The 16,682-nt window shown below is 28.6% G+C and overlaps 3 protein-coding genes across 7 annotated transcripts in view; 1 reads left to right on the top strand and 2 right to left on the bottom strand.

Annotated features, from left to right (window-relative positions):
* Positions 1-16,682, top strand: part of LOC103573866 (androgen-induced gene 1 protein) — a 28,802-nt gene that overhangs the window by 6,290 nt on the left and 5,830 nt on the right. The window contains exons 1-2 of one of the 4 annotated variants that reach the window (XM_008553121.3): positions 14,739-15,075; positions 15,190-15,287. The exons of 1 other annotated variant lie outside the window; for it this stretch is intronic. The gene's annotated coding sequence lies outside the window, so the exon portion shown is untranslated. Of the gene's footprint in view, positions 1-14,738; positions 15,076-15,189; positions 15,288-16,682 lie in introns of those variants that run through there. 2 more of the 4 variants (XM_008553120.3, XM_008553119.3) reach the window with 2 other exon arrangements.
* Positions 409-8,115, bottom strand: LOC103573865 (clavesin-1). The gene is made up of 6 exons (XM_008553118.3): positions 7,824-8,115; positions 4,836-5,006; positions 4,141-4,345; positions 2,333-2,456; positions 2,037-2,249; positions 409-759 (listed from the first exon to the last, which is right to left on the bottom strand). The coding sequence occupies exons 2-6, from the start codon at positions 4,993-4,995 to the stop codon at positions 535-537; spliced, it is 927 nt and encodes a 308-aa protein (XP_008551340.1). The 5' UTR covers positions 4,996-5,006; positions 7,824-8,115; the 3' UTR covers positions 409-534.
* On the bottom strand, positions 12,065-13,337 carry LOC128668281 (uncharacterized). Of its 2 annotated transcripts, XM_053741008.1 has the most exons (3): positions 13,198-13,337; positions 12,826-13,137; positions 12,065-12,265 (listed from the first exon to the last, which is right to left on the bottom strand). In XM_053741008.1, the coding sequence occupies exons 1-3, from the start codon at positions 13,322-13,324 to the stop codon at positions 12,189-12,191; spliced, it is 516 nt and encodes a 171-aa protein (XP_053596983.1). In that variant the 5' UTR covers positions 13,325-13,337; the 3' UTR covers positions 12,065-12,188. The 2 variants fall into 2 exon arrangements, with proteins under 2 accessions (XP_053596983.1, XP_053596982.1); XM_053741007.1 differs by having other exon boundaries at positions 12,826-13,337.

Here is a 16,682-nt window from a genome sequence, read left to right as displayed (position 1 = left end):
ACCTTCGCCTTTAGCTCGAGTAAAAAATTATACACGTGGGTTGTAGTGTCCTATATTCTCCCCTTGGTGTGCAGTATACTATCCTAACTGCATTTTAACACTATCTGACTCGAGTTTACTTGTTGTAAACTTGATGGTGTTTGAAAAATTAAAAAAATGTCATTAAATAATATGAATTTCGATAAAAAAAAAAATTATCAAAAAGCCATTGTTGTTGTTTTTTTTTTTTTTTTTTTTTTGTAAAATTACTTAAATTTCCATCTCTGGTTAAGAATTCCGATTGAAATCCGATTGAGTTTAATCGGAATGAATCGGTTCCAATCGGAAAATAATATGTTTTTTGGAAATTTCCGATTCACTTCAATAGGATTTAATCAGAAATTTCCAATCAAATCCGATTGAAGTGAATCGGATTTCTCAACCAGGAATATTAAAAATACAGTCTTATTTAGAATAAAAAATTTTTAATAATGATAATGGAAATTCTGACTAAGTGTTTTTACTTTTTCAATGATATTTATTTATTTTTTACTATCACATGAGCGATTGAAGTGTAGATTTTGGATTTTCCAAAATTTTTTTACTATTTTTATCTCGTTCCATTACAGAAATTTCCACTTCTTTCATTGCGGAATGAATAACTGGTTCTGCCCAGAGGCTTGGATTAAAGGCAGGTCCTGTTCCTCCGAATTCAGAAGGTAGAATGTCAGTTTGTAAATGCTCATGCAAAGTGCTGAGATTATTCCCATGGAGATAAATCTTGTAACAGAAAAAATAACAGTTGCAGTAAAGTATGCTGGTCAAAAAATTAAAGGATATCAACCAAGTGCAAAATTTTAGGTGAATTTCAAAATGTTGTAACTTAGCGAAAAATAATTGTAGAAAAAGAAAAGCAAATCGTAGCTTTAAATTTCTAGTTTTTAGATCCTGAGTTCAAATATATTTATGATTGATAGTTTTTGTGTATGATCATAAAAAAAAATCAGACGTAAAAACATTTTCAAAATTCTTTCTTACTTTTGAGAAGGTCCACGGCCTTCAATAAATTTCTTTTGCTATTGTCACGTCAAAGCTTTTTAGTTTGATTCCTCCTCATTAATTTGGAAGATTTAAGAGCTTTATGCGACAATTTTTCGCTGAGTTATCGGTGTTTGAAGCAAAAATGACATTTTGGACTCTGATAATTAATCACTTGGCAACCAACAATCGTACTGCAAATAGATGCGTTTTTAAGAACTTAAATCTATCATTCATAAGACGTGTATATTTTATTTTGTTTTGCGGGGGTGTGAAAAAATATAAATTTTACCGATTTTTGGCTACAAGCCCTGATTAAAAAAAATGATATATGAAATGATTTTAAATAATTTGAATCAACTAATATATAGATGTACACTTAGCATGGATTGAATCATTTTTCTTAATCAGGGAGACCTACAGACTTGGAATTTTTAATTTTTTTTAGAAAATTGACTTCTATACGGGTTCATGGGAGCGTAAATAATGAAAATTTTCCCGTTTTTTATTCAAAAAATCTACAGGCTTAAAACTCAAAATAGATTATTTATATTGCGAAAGAAAAATGGATAAAACCTTTTTCTTTTTTAGAAAGCGGCGGTTCTATCAAAAAATACATCGGGGATTGCATGGGAACCCATAGGAATTAATATAAGACTATATTAATTCCTATGGGATTTATGTCAGAATCCATTTAGGAAACCGTGAATACCTGGATTCCCATACGGGAAATTCATATAGGAATCTGAGTTTCGATGTAAGTAATTTCTATAGAATTCGGGGCATCTGGATTTCTATGTCTATCGTCTATTGATACGCGTAAATTAGGAATTCACTAAAAGCATTTTGGGAAACAACGGATAATCTAATACACATTGACATATAAAAATAGAATCAAAATGCAGATTTACTTTTAGATAATACCCATTAGTTGATTTTTTGATTTTTCATATGAAAATATTATGTTTTGCACTTAATAAATATATATTTGAATTTGAGATGAATAAGTTCAAAGTTACCTTGTGTCGCACTTTTTCGTCAAGAAAAGGTTTTACGAGTGCAAGAGTTGCTTGCACATATAATGGAGGTGACAAAAAATGGATGGCCTTGAATCTTGCTGGGAATTTTCCACGAAGAGAAGTTATCAAGCTTCGTAGAGCATATGTTCCAAAAGCTTTTCCATGACGTAATGAAAACCCACTCCAATCTACTATTATAACGAATCCGGATTGCTTATAGAAAATACGAATAACAAAGGAATAATAATCTCTGATTTATGGAATAATATCGTATTCAAACTATGATATAAATATACCTGATTACGAAAATCCTGAATAAGAATTTCAAGAACCAAAAATATGGCGCGTTGAATTGATAATACTGGTACGGCAATAGGATCCCATTGGGAAGTCAAAATTATCAGAACGCATCGGCCTTTCCTGAACATAAATTATTCGCTTTTATGTTAATGCACATGGTTTTTACTTACTTATTTATTAATAATCATTGCGTCCGTGATCTTATTAACAAGTCATGTGTGAGCATGCACATTTGTACGCAGATACAATCAACACTGTTTTAAAGCATTTTGTTAGTGTCTGCAAAAAAATTGATAGTCATATAACGAGTGTGACAACTAGAAATTAGGTGATCAAATTTACGCATATTTGTCTATAATAGGGTAAGAGCACCAGTACCCAGCCCCTAACTAGTAGCCAGCCGGTCCTATACTTTAACATTGGCTCAAAATATATATAGATATAATTTAACATAAGGTGGCTGGCTACTGGTTTGGGGCTGAGTACTGGTACTCTTACCCTATATTAATTTATAAATTGCAAAGATGAGTCTGTACACACCATGAGAAAAATCGATAGTAATGTTAACTATTAATAAAAAAAAACCAAATAAAATTTTTCAGTTTCCGACAATTGTTATTTTAACTAGAAAAAAAATTGAGTTGATATATTACTATAGTATATATATAATTAAAAAAATTAATTATATACTTAGAAAATTGACGACACGTATTATAAAATTTATTATTGGGAATGTTAAAATTCCCCATATTGACACCCGGGTTCCGAATTATATATTCAAACAGTAATTTTTAAAGTTTATTTTTTTCCGTGTAGTTGTTTTAGTAAAATTATTTCAAAAATATTTTGAAAATAGAAATAAATATTAATACAAATTATTTAAAATAATTTGGAGTATTTAAACTGCACTTTTTCACATCACCTCAAAGAGGAATTTAAGCAAACTTTTATAACCAGTTCCGTTAATTTTTTATTTAATTGACATCTTAAAGAATTGTGATGATACTCAATAATCTTGTATACTTTAATGGAAAAATTGTAGATGAATTAACTATTTAGCAAATTCAAAATTTGAACACGGTAAGAAATATTTTGCAGTTATCACTATGCTAGTATGGGCGTGAACGCCGAACTGTATGGCCCTGACTAAAAAATACGATTAATGACGATTCAAAATGTTTTAATAGTTTTAAATCGTCATGAATTGTCAATTAATGATTAAAGATGATTAAAAACAATTAGATTTTTAATCGTTTTAAATCGTCACGAATCTTCAATTGATGATTAAAGAGGATTAAAAACAACTGAAATTATTAATCCTCAAACGAGACCAGAAATTGCAATATTATTTTACGATTAAAGACGATTCATGACGATTACAAATTTTAAATTTATCACTCACCAGGGAATAGTTTTTACTATATGAACAAAAATATACAATTTATTTAATACATTGTATAGGAATTTAGTTATATATAGTTCTATATCATTTTATATAATTATATGGAACTATATATAATTATTTAGGGGCATTTTCCATCTATAATTATACATAATTATATATAATTTTTTTTACCCGAGTATATAGTTGAATGAAGTAAGAAATACTTAACATAATTGTTCAGATATATTTATGATGACTAGGTATTGTCGTTGTAATAATTATTGTGTGTTGTAATAAATGGAGTTAACTCCAAAAACATGAATAGTTGAAGCGTTATTTAAATATCATTTTGTAGTTAAATTTACTGGTTTTTTCTCTGAGTGCAATTTTCTTGTTTAGTATCTTTTATAACAGTCTTACTTATCACGTGCTGGAAGTACTCCTGGTATACCAGCTCGAAGAGCACGTTGCAAAGCTGGATCACGTGCAGTCAAATTTCCGAAAATATCTTGCCGATGTAATACTTGAGCTTGATAAGCGGCTATTAGTGAAGCGGTTTGTTCTATGTGATACCTCCGGGCTAACAGGAATCGTGTTATATATTCATCAGTGCAGACCTTCAGATCTAGTAAATAATAAATATTTATTTGTATGGCTTCGAATTTATGTAGAAAACGAGATTAATCCGAGAAAAACAGTCATGGTGTGAAAGTGAGTCAGTCGTACTCGACCTCATCGACAGCACACTTAACTCCACCGTCACAATTTTTCTTTGACTGTTTCCTACATAATTAAAAATATCAAAAAGTATACAAAATAGCGTTACGTGATTTATGAATGGCTCTAAGTTATAACGAAATGTCTATGACCGAACTAATGATTTTTTTTGATAATCATAAAGTGATAAATAAATAAAGTGCGGTATCTTCCAATGAAAGCTCGGAAATTCGCGGTAACGTTGTGGTTTGTGGTATTTCACCGTAAAAGTTTTAGTTTACTGCAAAATTACGGAATGTTTCCGTAAAGTATTTCAGTGTGTTATGTAATTTACCATAATTCGGATCCGCTCGGGAAAGCATAACAATCCTCTAATATATTGCGCATATTTTACTCACCTACTTCGGGCATTCCTCGTAAAATTGTTCGAACCATTTCAATCGCTAATTTTTTATCTTTGGCTTCCATTCTTGTTTCTTCATCATTAATAGTCCTGGGCATTGCAAGATCAACATAACTGCGTGTTGGATCCCACATGAACTCACAATACTCTGACATTTTTTTTAAATCTAAAAATCGTATTAATTGTACGTTGCAGTGATTATACATTTTTACTCGTTTATATTATTTTCTTCTAATAAAGTAAAATTTTTTATTTTCCACAAGTGACGGTCAAAAATCATAAATCAACTACTTAGTCTTAGGCATTTTCAGACAGTGCCCCCCCCCCTCCCCACTTTTTAAAAATATTCAATGAACTTTCATAACCGTATCAAAATTTTATTATATAATTCAAAAGAAATTATACAGAATTAATTGATAAAAGGACAACATAGTTGAAATTTCACTGAAATATAGATATGAAAATGAATTACTTGCAATTGTTATCAATTAGGAGTTCAAATCTATATTTTGACGAAAGTATAATTTCGTTGGCCTTTTTTAAATTAATGCTTTAATTTTTTTTTAATTACTTAATAAAATGTAAATATTATGACAGTTGAAAGTCATTAAATATTTTTTTAAAATGGGTGCCGGGGTATTGTCCGAGAATGCCTATAATAAAAGAATTAATTATCAATTGAACTTAAAACTAAAGAACTAGTTTTTTATGTTAATATATTTCTGTCACTCATAGTAGAAAATATTATGTATTTGTGTTAAAAACGGTCCGTGTTAGTTATTTTGTGTTAAATCAACACATTTCATTGTATTTCTTGAGAATTTTAAATCGATATACTATTCAACAGTTGAAGAGTTACCTTAAATTTATATTAAAAACTCAATCATCAGTCATGAACGGATTCTTAGAAAATTTAATTGGAATATGACAATTCATCATATCAACATAAAAAAGTGCTGAAGTGACAGTTATATTATGTGTTGAGAAAATGTCTTTCTTTTTCTGATGCGGGAACTGCACGAGCATCAATTCAGTTTTTATCTTTATGCTACTAGTTTTAATTTACTTCTAATTGAAAAAATTTATAATTCGTATGTCCTCTAAAAATTTTTGAGATATTTTATTATCTATTTAAAGCATGGTAAATGACAATTGAATTTTTTCTACGCCTTTAATCCAGCAAATAAGTGAAATAACGTAACTTGTTGTAAATATTTTTTTAATCTACTTATACTTTTACAAATAAAAAAAACAAGTATTATTAAATTACATTATTAATGATTAGGTTTATGAATAATGAAGAGAAGAGAGGTAAAGAATCTTCTCGGTTGACTTTAGAAAATGATAATGAAAAACTCCGGATTAAATTAGAACCGCCAATCAGTTACGACCACTTCGTTTTGAAAAGTTAGGTTCTATTCCTGAATTATGTAAAAAAATTTGGAAAACCAGTTACTCTGTGAACCACCCCTAAAATTTTCAGCTGTTTGCGAGCTCTGAGCGTTTCAATACGTTAAGGAAACAGGTAAATACAGAGAATAATGTGAAAATAAGTGAGCTGATCGAGGGTCCTTGGAGCATAGAAAGAAACACACAAGCTAACAGTAATAAAACGACGGACTTGAATTTAACTGGTTGTATACCTACTACTCACACGTAGATCCCTCAAGACTTTGACGCTCCAAGGATTAAAACTATCCGAAAATCGTAAGTTTTCAAATTATACCTTATGGTATAAATTGACAAAAAAAAAAAAAAGAATTGAAACGTTAAACAATAGATGGATTTTTTAATAATATGATAATGAGATTCAGATATAATGTTTTGTAAAAGAATATTAAATAAATAACACTATATCATTAATGAATGAATATTTTTATTAATACATAGAAATCACATTATTAACTAATAAACTATTAGATAAAAATTGGAAAAAAAGAAAACTGATAATTGAATTTTTATTCGAATAATCACAGGCATAAAATAATCTATAAAATTTCACCATATGTTTAACTATTAATGAAAGATTGATAAAATATTTTGAGAGAAATTAGATTATCCTTTTTTGTACATAAAAAAAATTTCAATTTCTGGACTGTAGAATATATTCATCACTTGACGTTCGAGTTGTGCAATAATAATAATCAGTGGCAGTCAACCGGTTGATGATGAGTCAGCAGTAAGCAGCTAAATGTTACTGTGTTTGCTTGAAACCGTTACCTCGAAATACTATCAGACATACATTTAAACTATCAACTATTATAACACATTGTACAGAATTATATAATGATAATAAATTTTAATTTCTAAAATAAATATTAAAATTATGCTTTCACATTTTATAAAAAAGTGAAATTCAATTTTAAAAAAATATTTACACGAAAATTTGTATTAAGGTGACCTACAAATATACATTATACTTGGTGTTTTGAATCGTTTGTAAATGATAACCAGATTCGATTATGGAAATTTTTTTCTTCTCATGTGAAAATATAAAACTTTCTTAATACGAACAATCGGTGATCGAATATTTTTAATAAAACTGAAGCATTTTGAAAAATAATTATCATTTTCGAAAATTTTAATTTTTTATAAGTATGTATTTATTGTATAGTATTACTTATATATTTAACAATCGAAGTATTATCATAACGATGAAGAAATCGATATGTGTCAATTTAAAACTTTAAATCGACCTGTGACAGGCTTTAGTTATTTAACATCAATTGTTTTATAATCTATATAAATCGTATTATTCACCTGTTAGAATTTTTGAAGTGAATTGTTAAAAGAGTTCCTTAATATTTTCTATAGTTAAGATGGATTTGTGTTGGTTTATTTTGCAATTTCTTTAAGACTTTGTAAATTTCTTAACAAAATTATTTTGTAAAATTTTTTTAAGCCGAATTATTAAAATATTTGATTGATTAGTGAAAACAAGGCAGTATCAAGTGATTATTGAATCAAACAAAAAATAATTTACCTCGTTTAACTGAAAATATTTGCGTTGTACTGTAGAAAACAGAAATCGATTTTTGATTGAAATTCACTCAATTTTAAAATAACTTATCGATTGATACAAACATTTTAGCGAGAAAACAAGCACTCACTGGCATGACTTCATAACAACTGACTCATGAACAACCTGTTAACTACGCTTACCTCCACGGTCAATAATATTCAAAAGTAAAGTGATGAACTCAAGTAATAAATGCATACTCGATACAACTGGATCAAATATAAATTGGTTTTTAAATATTAAATGCATTAAATAAGTTCAAAATTGTTTGAAGTACCTATTATTAATGATAGTGTGCAAGTTTTGTTTACATAAATCAAAGTTTTGAATGATGTTTGAATATTATCATAAACAGATAGTCATTTACAATATATTATATCACTGCATATTCTGAAATATCGACCAAGCATTTTTAAAAAGTGTTCTATTGAGCATGATACAATCGATACAAATAAATTATCGCACTCCATAATATTACGTTCTGGCAAATTTTAGTGGAGCACATTACTTTTCGATTGACCTAACTACAGTCAGACTTGTGTAATGTTGATATTGTACTTATGACCACAGACGCCGTGTTAAAATAAATATCGGAACTCTTATTCCTTATTGTTTGATGGTCGTTCTACTTTAATTATTTCTTGATTTTCACTAGGTGAGACAAAAAGAAAGTGAGAAATGGACAGGAATTTACTTCTTTATTTCACCAAATTAAACCCGAGAAAAAATCATCAGGCCTGATCATGCGTTAATTCCATACATAATCATGCCTGAATATTAGCCAACCATGAGCTAGCATGATCATGTCAGAAGAGGCGTAATGATTACAATTCGGTAAAAAAGATAAAAAATAATATAATTTTTAATTAGCATAATATGACGGCATGTTTTCATACTTAGTGCTTACTACCCGGGAGAAAATAATCAGACCTGATCAGGCCTGATCAGGCATGAAAAATGACCATGTCTGACCAGGCCTGGCCAGACATGTTCAAGTCTGATCATGTATGTTCATGTCTGTTCAGGCCCACCCGGGTAAAAAAATTATAAATAAAAAATGGCCCTAGATAATTGTATATAATTATGGATAACTATATTATACAATTATATATAATTATTTTTATAAAAATAAAAAAAAAAATTCGGGTATGTGCAGGATTTGAACCGTGGACCTTAACGCTCGGAAATTTAACCCGCTACCCGTTGACCTAAGAGATTGACTTGAAAAGTTGATTTCATATGAACTTCAAGTAATAAAAATCTTATACGCGATAGATTCTTAGTCAACAAAATGTTATATCTTATACATGATAGATTTTTAGTCAACAAAATTTTATACCTGATTTATTAATTAGTAATTAATAGTTATATGAAATTCTATATCAGTTATATATAATTATACCTACGTTAACTGTATGTAATTATAACTAAGTTAGTTATATTTTATTATAACTAAGATTTTAAATATAATCCCATATATCGGGCTTGATCAGACATGGACAGGCATGGGCAGGTATGATCAGGCCTGACCGTATTTAACGCTTCAGACATGAACAGGCATGGATAGACATGGACAGGTATGATCAGGCCTGAGCGTATTCAACGTTTCAGACATGAACATACATGAACAAGCATTGACAAGTATGATCAGGCCTGACCGTATTTAACGCTTCAGACATGAACAGGCATGGGCAGGTATGATCAGGCCTGATCATGTCTAATTTCAGATCTGATCATACATGAACAGGCATGGTCAGGTCTGATCATTTTTTCCCGGGGGGTTTAAAGAAATTAAATTTTTGTTAAATTGAATTTAAATCTTAATATCGTTATTAAATTTTTCTGAAATAATAATTAATAAAAAAAATTTTAGGTATCAAACAAAAACAAAATGAACAATAAAAGTCAGATCTTAATGAGAGAGACATTTTTGAATCCTCAATGTAATTAATTAGTATCTTGTTTTAAAAATCTCATGGAATCCAATAAATTCTTATAGAGGTTATATGAGAATGAATGAGTTCTATGAGAAAATGCTATAGTCAAATACAGGTACTTACAGATATTATAGTTTAGTCTACATGTGCCTTTTAGGTCAAAATTTGTTATTCACCTCGGAAAATTATAATCGAGATGTCATTCGATTCGTTATCGCATCTAGAAACTTTTTGAAAATTTTGGAGTGGCGCTTGCAAAAATTACAAAAGTTATAAACAATTTAGTAAAAAAAAATCGGTCTGTCGGTTGACCCTGCGGGCCAGCCCCAAAACTTCCCGCTGTTTTCGACCTCAAAGAGCTCGAAAACATTAGTGTAGATATATTTTCGAGCTCTTCGAGCTCCAAAATGCTATCACATGCCATTGTTTTTTTATGATCTTTTCAAGCTCTAACAAGTTACCTGTTATGCTGAAGTTTGAAAATTTAAGACTCGAAAATCATCAATGAAGCGGTTTTTAAAATTTAGTTCCTGATTTTGTTCAGTAAAATAAGTGTATTGAGGCAGAAATCAATGTCGGGGATCAAAATCAAGATTTAAATAAATTTTGACTCATGTAAGAAACAATAAAATATGAAATATCCGATAAAAATATTAAAAACTACGTTTTATCGATTTTTTCGTTGATAATATGATTCAAACTAAAAACCAAGTTCGATGACATTATATGATCAAAAGAAACCATAAAAAAAGATGAGTTGGTATGATATCAGGCACATTTTAGTACGTTATATTATGATTTATCCGGAAAAAATAACATAAAATGTTATTTTTTTAACATTTCAACGCCGATATCTTTTGAACTAATCAATCGATTTTGATAGTTGACGTGGCAATCGGCGCGTTTTATTGGAATCTAGAGCTGATTAAAATTTGAAATCGATCGCGTCAGTCGTTTCGAAAATATTTAGAAAAAACCGTTTTTCACCATTTCTTTCTCCCGCGATAACTCTCGAACGAATTATCTGATTTTGATGTTTGAGGTGGGAATCGACGCGTTTTATTGAATACTAGAGCTGATTATTTTGAAGTCGATCGTATAAGTCGTTTTTGAGAAATCAATAAAAAACTAAAAAAAAAATTTTTTTTTTTTCGTAATTCGCCAATATTTTCGAGTCTATTCGATCAAATAATCTGAAATTTTCAGGAAAGTTGAAGGCCAACAAGCTCTTTCGATTGCCACCTCAACCATCCAAATCGATTCATTAGTTCAAAAGTTACAAAGAGTTTACACACACACACACACACACACACACACACACACTCGGACATCATTCTGAAAATAGTCAGAATAGCTTCCTAGAACCTCAAAACGTCGACATCTGATGAAAACTCGATTTTCGAAAATCGGGGTGAAAACAATAACTTCCCGAAATTTTTGAAAATCGTCGATTTTCTTAGCGGGAAGTTAAAAAAGGGGTTTTGTTTTTTGTGAATATCTAAAAAAGTATTCAAAATTTTTGAAATTTGAAAAGAGATCCAAAAAGAGGAAGAAATTTGCTAAAAAAAATCGGTCTATCGGTTGACCCTGTGGGCCAGCCCCAAAACTACCCGCCCATTTCGAGCTCCTTGAGCTCGAAAAATTGTTGTGGATACATTTTCAAGCTCAAGGAGCTCGAAAATACTTTTGTATGCCTTTGTTTTTGAAAAATAACGTTTTTTAACATTTTTTCTACAACGATATCTCTCGAACGAATAAACCGATTAAGACGTTTAAGGTGGCAATCAACGCGTTTTATTTAGTTTTACAGCTGATCAAATTTTGAAATTGATTTATTGAGTCGTTTTTGAGAAATTTTCAAAATACTAAAAAAAATTTTTTTTTTTTCAATTCTTTCGTTAACGGTTTCTCTTGAACGAATGAACCGATTTTGATTGTTGAGGCGGCATTCGACGCGACTCACAAAGTTTTAGAGCTGATTAGATTTTTAAATCAATCCATCGAGCGAATTAAAAATTATTCAAAAAAAACATTTTTGAAAAAAGTTTATTTTTGAAATATCTCCGAACGTACCCTACAGATTAAGCTCAAATTTTCAATGTTCATAGTAAATTACAAGCCGCGTCGAATGACACCTTGAAAATCAAAATCGGTTCATCCGTTCAAAAGTTACAGAATATTTACATACGTACGTACATACATACATACACTCGGACATCATCTTGAATTTAGTCAGAATAGCTTCCTAGAACCTTAAATCGTCGACATTTGTTGGAATTTCGATTTTCACAAATCGGGGTGAAACCAATAACTTCCCGAATTTTTGAAAATTTGCAATTTTCTTAGCGGGAAGTTAAAAAAGTCTTACCTTCCGGAACTCTAGGACTAATATTTATAATTTTTCTAGAGGGTTGATAATACGGCCGAAAACGGGAACTCTCGCTTGTGTAAGCTCCGTCCACTTCAGACCTTTAAAAAAAAAAGATTATTTAAACTTATTAAATATAAAAATTAAGAAATGAAAAAATTCAGGCACCTACAGGATAGATCAATGAACAAAAACCCGGCGATCAGAAATTTTTATTGCGATTTTTCAATTAGTTATCCATTAATTAATTAGCAATTTTTGTAGCACGAATATCAACATTGAAAGTGCGATAATTGTTAAGCTATTAATCTGGGAATTTTCTTTTTATGAAGCTATTTTACAAAGACTATAGAATAGATTCCCGTTGGAAAAATTGTTAATTTTCATTGTTAAGATTGAAAAAAATATTTTTTTTTATAATATTGCTATTGGTCCATTTTCTCATGATCATAAGCTACTTAAAAATGATTTTTAATAATTTTTATCACATATTGTTTAAAAAATTGTTATAAACAAATGCGTTATTTATAAGATAATCAAAAAATTTTTTTTCATAACATAATCTTTGATGAAAATTAGGATTTTTTTAAAAAAAAACTGGTTCTTAAAAAAATTTTTTTATTCCTTAAAAACGCAATTGTTAATGAACTATTTTTTTTACCACTTGCTATGAAAATCAAGGACCTTTCTGCTCCAATGTATCGTATTGCAAGTAAAATGAAATTGAAATACTGAAACCACAATTCATCAGTGGGACTTCGTTGTTTTAGTACTTGTATAGCGCTACTTAGAAGATTCTTCATAGCATTTAAGTCTTCATCTTCATTTAAATTTGATAAGGTTGATAGATTTTTTGAAAAATCTTCCAAGATTCTTTGAATTTTAATTTTCTTATGTTTAATGATTTCAATAATTTTATCTGTACTTGGTGGAGCTTCCATACTTGAAGTTTTTACAGCTTTTTTTATACCTTCTATATTTGTGTGGCTTTCAATATTTTCCACTGAATCAGAAAATTTTGCTACTAACTCACCAATAATATAAGCTGTCGTGATGTGGGCTCGCAAAGCTCTTGTAAAAGATGTACACTGTAGTATTTTATAGATTGAGTTTGTTGCATATACTGTACCCCACAGCTCTCTCAATACCGAACCTTCCATTATGGTTCCAACAGCTTTGAAATATGACATAAACAAATGAAAGCCACTAATTCGAGCAACAACATTTTCAAATTCTTTATTTTTACAATTGGTATTGAAAAAATTCAATTTTTCATCATTTCAATACCTTCCAATATGGAACTATTTTAGTATTGAGAAGGAATCAGAAAAATTAAAGATTCTCAATTTATTTCAATTTTTTTTCAATCCTACACGGGGCCTGAAATGTGAAACTATTTTGCTATTGAAAAAGATTCAGAAAGATTCGAAAATGTGATTTATTTTAATTTATTTCAATTCAAGTCATAACTCGAATTATGGAACTATTTTAGTAATGAAAAAGATTAAAAAAAATTGAAAATTCTCGATTTATTTCAATTCTTTTCAATCCTACACTCGATCCAAAATATGGAACTATTTTGGTATTGAGAAGGATTCAGAAAGATTGGAAAATGTGAATTCATTTTAATTTAATTCAATTCAAGTCATAATCGAAAACATGGAATTATTTTGGTATTGAGGGAAATTGAGAAAGATTAAAAACTGTTAATTCATTTGATTTTTTTTTAATTCCACCCATAAATCGAAATGTGTGATTTTTTTATTATTGAGAGGTATTCAGAAAGATTGAAAATGTCAATTCTTTTGAATATTTTTCAATGCAACTCTTAATTCGAAATATGGAACTATTTTGGTATTGAGGAAGAATTAGAATGATTGAAAACTGTCAATTTATTCGAATTTTTTTTAATTCTTTGGAAGTTTAGAAATCCTTATATTATTTTTAGATTTAATATAATTGAAAAGTATTAATTTTATGTCCAGATGAAAACCTTGTAGAATAGGATTTATTCAAAAGTATTCAATTCTCATCTTTTTCAATTCTTTTCAATGAGTATTTTTAATCAGGGAATGCTCGGAAAAAAGTAATGTTATGTATATTGACTCTATCTGAAGAAATAACGTGATCTAAAAAGAAAAATCAATCAAAATTATATAAAAAATTTGAGCTTTTAATCATATTTTAAACGTCGCTCATCGAACTTTAAGTTTTTCCATTTAAATAACCTAAGAAAACTTTTTTTTTTTTTTTTTTTTTTTGCATTTTTTTACTTCTGCATTTTTAGCTTTTTTTTTATACATCGATTTTTCATTTCTTTTTTACCCAAATTTTTCTTATTTGAACATTTATTTATCTCCATTTTTATTTTACAAATTTTAACGATACCGATTGAATTGTTAAACAGTTTCGTACTTTAATATATTTACATGAATTACATCGCATAATAAAATGTTGATTCATTTTTAATCTCTTGATAACTTCTACCCTCTGTGTGTAAGCGATTGAAACTTCTTCAAAACATTCCTGTAGCGAGTAGCGCTGTTTACGTTCTAATATTCTTACGCCACTCAACAGAAAGTTGATAGTACTTGTCAGCTACATCGATGTGTACAAAAGCAGAGCTATGTGTTTCGGGGTTAGTTAGATTTAGCTTAGTGTATATTCATTCTCCGTGTTGTGCAGTAAGATAGAATAAATCAAAGTACATATCTCTAGAAGTCGAATATACAGTTACATTGCAATCATCGCCGTTACCCATTATCAGAGCAAAATATGTCGATTTGAACTTTAATTGATATCCAGTTTATAAGTCATCGTAATTTGTTTAAACATTAAACAAAATAGTTTTTCTTTGCAAACATAACGTAGATTTTGGTCATTTTTTCGATAAAAGTAAGTTCAAATAAATGTAAGTAAAAAAAATCATTTAATAACGATCATTCTCAATAATTTTGACTTATGGTTACATATATATTTATATATTGGGGTATTTTAACAAAAAAGTTTCTTTTTTTACAAACAGGTTTAAAAGTTTCGGTTAAGTATATAAAACCTTGTGTTAAAATTTAAGCTCTTAATATTACACAAGAGGCCAAATGTCAACTTATTGCTGACAAAACGGTAACATTTAAAGAGTTGATACTTTATTTTACGTTTCAAAAAGTCAACTTTTTAAAAGCAAAAAGTATACTTAATGTCCATCCAAAAGTTAACATTTGTGTGTTTCAAAAAGATAACTTTAGAGTAGCAATTTGTCAACTTTTTGATTCTACTTTGTAACGTTTTGTTGACTAACAGCAATTCATTTTTTTAAACCAAAAAGGAAATAAATTGACATCTTTTTTATATTGATATATTGGATTCAGAATGTTATCTTTATGTTAACAAATTAAAGATTTTTACGTTGACTTAATGCTAGCAAAGTGTTAAGAATTTTTGGGGGATTGTCGATAGAATAAGTAGTGGTGAGATTCAAAGTACATAATTAAACAAATACAAAATACTTATCATACTTTATTGTAAGGTAAAAAAGTGACTGTCAATTGGATGTATTTTATAGATCAAACAAGTAAAAACGATTTCTCATTCTACAACAAGATATAAAATGCATCAGTATTTCATTTATTTACTAATTCTTAATCGTCCACTATCGATTTATACAAATATATAAGTTATATAATTTTTAATATTTAAATATATATTTAGTGATATATTGAATAATTTAAATGGAGTCAAAAGTTATTATATTGGATAACAAATTATCAGAATTAAAATGATAACTTTTATTTATTTTAAAAAAATACATAATTTATTACTCCACTTTGTGATAACTATTGGCAAACATTTTTCATATTAAGTTTTGTTAACATTTTTTTTGATAATATTAAGATAACTTTTAAAAGTTGAATTATGAAAAACTTCATTTGTCATCATTTTATTAACATAGGGATAGCAGAAAGTTGACTTGAAACGAGCAACTAAAAGTTAACAAAAAGCGACCCTGATCACTTTAATTATTACCAATACTAAGATGTTCTACATCAAACTTTTCCATTTTCCATGAGAGTAAAATGCCTAAACGTGTTCGGAATTCAACAATTTAATAACAAATTCCAGAACAAAACGGATCACATGTTTGTAGAAAATTGATAGCTCTACAAACTAGGTCTCTTATCATTTTATGATAAATCGAATTTTTTAAGTTATTTGAGGTCATAGATTGATTTATAGAAAATTTGTATATAGCTGGCTTTTTATTTTAGCTGCTTTGAAATAATTTATATTTCAATTTTTAATTGTTTAAGAAAATTGTGATATGACTATTTTTAAAGTAATATAGAATTGAAAATAGAAGATTTATTAATAGAAAATTATTTATTTCTGATAACTTGAGCATAGAAAAAAAATCATATCAATGATCCAATTCTTACAAATCCTCTTTGTCTTTTGGATATTCTTTATTGGAAACACTTTATTATTTAACCTGTCAAGGATTTATACACGATGACACAGTTA

The sequence above is a fragment of the Microplitis demolitor genome, chromosome 7, assembly GCF_026212275.2.
Source record: "Microplitis demolitor isolate Queensland-Clemson2020A chromosome 7, iyMicDemo2.1a, whole genome shotgun sequence".
In the NCBI taxonomy this organism is placed as follows: Eukaryota; Metazoa; Arthropoda; class Insecta; order Hymenoptera; family Braconidae; genus Microplitis; species Microplitis demolitor.
This window is presented reverse-complemented; position numbering and strand designations above follow the sequence as displayed.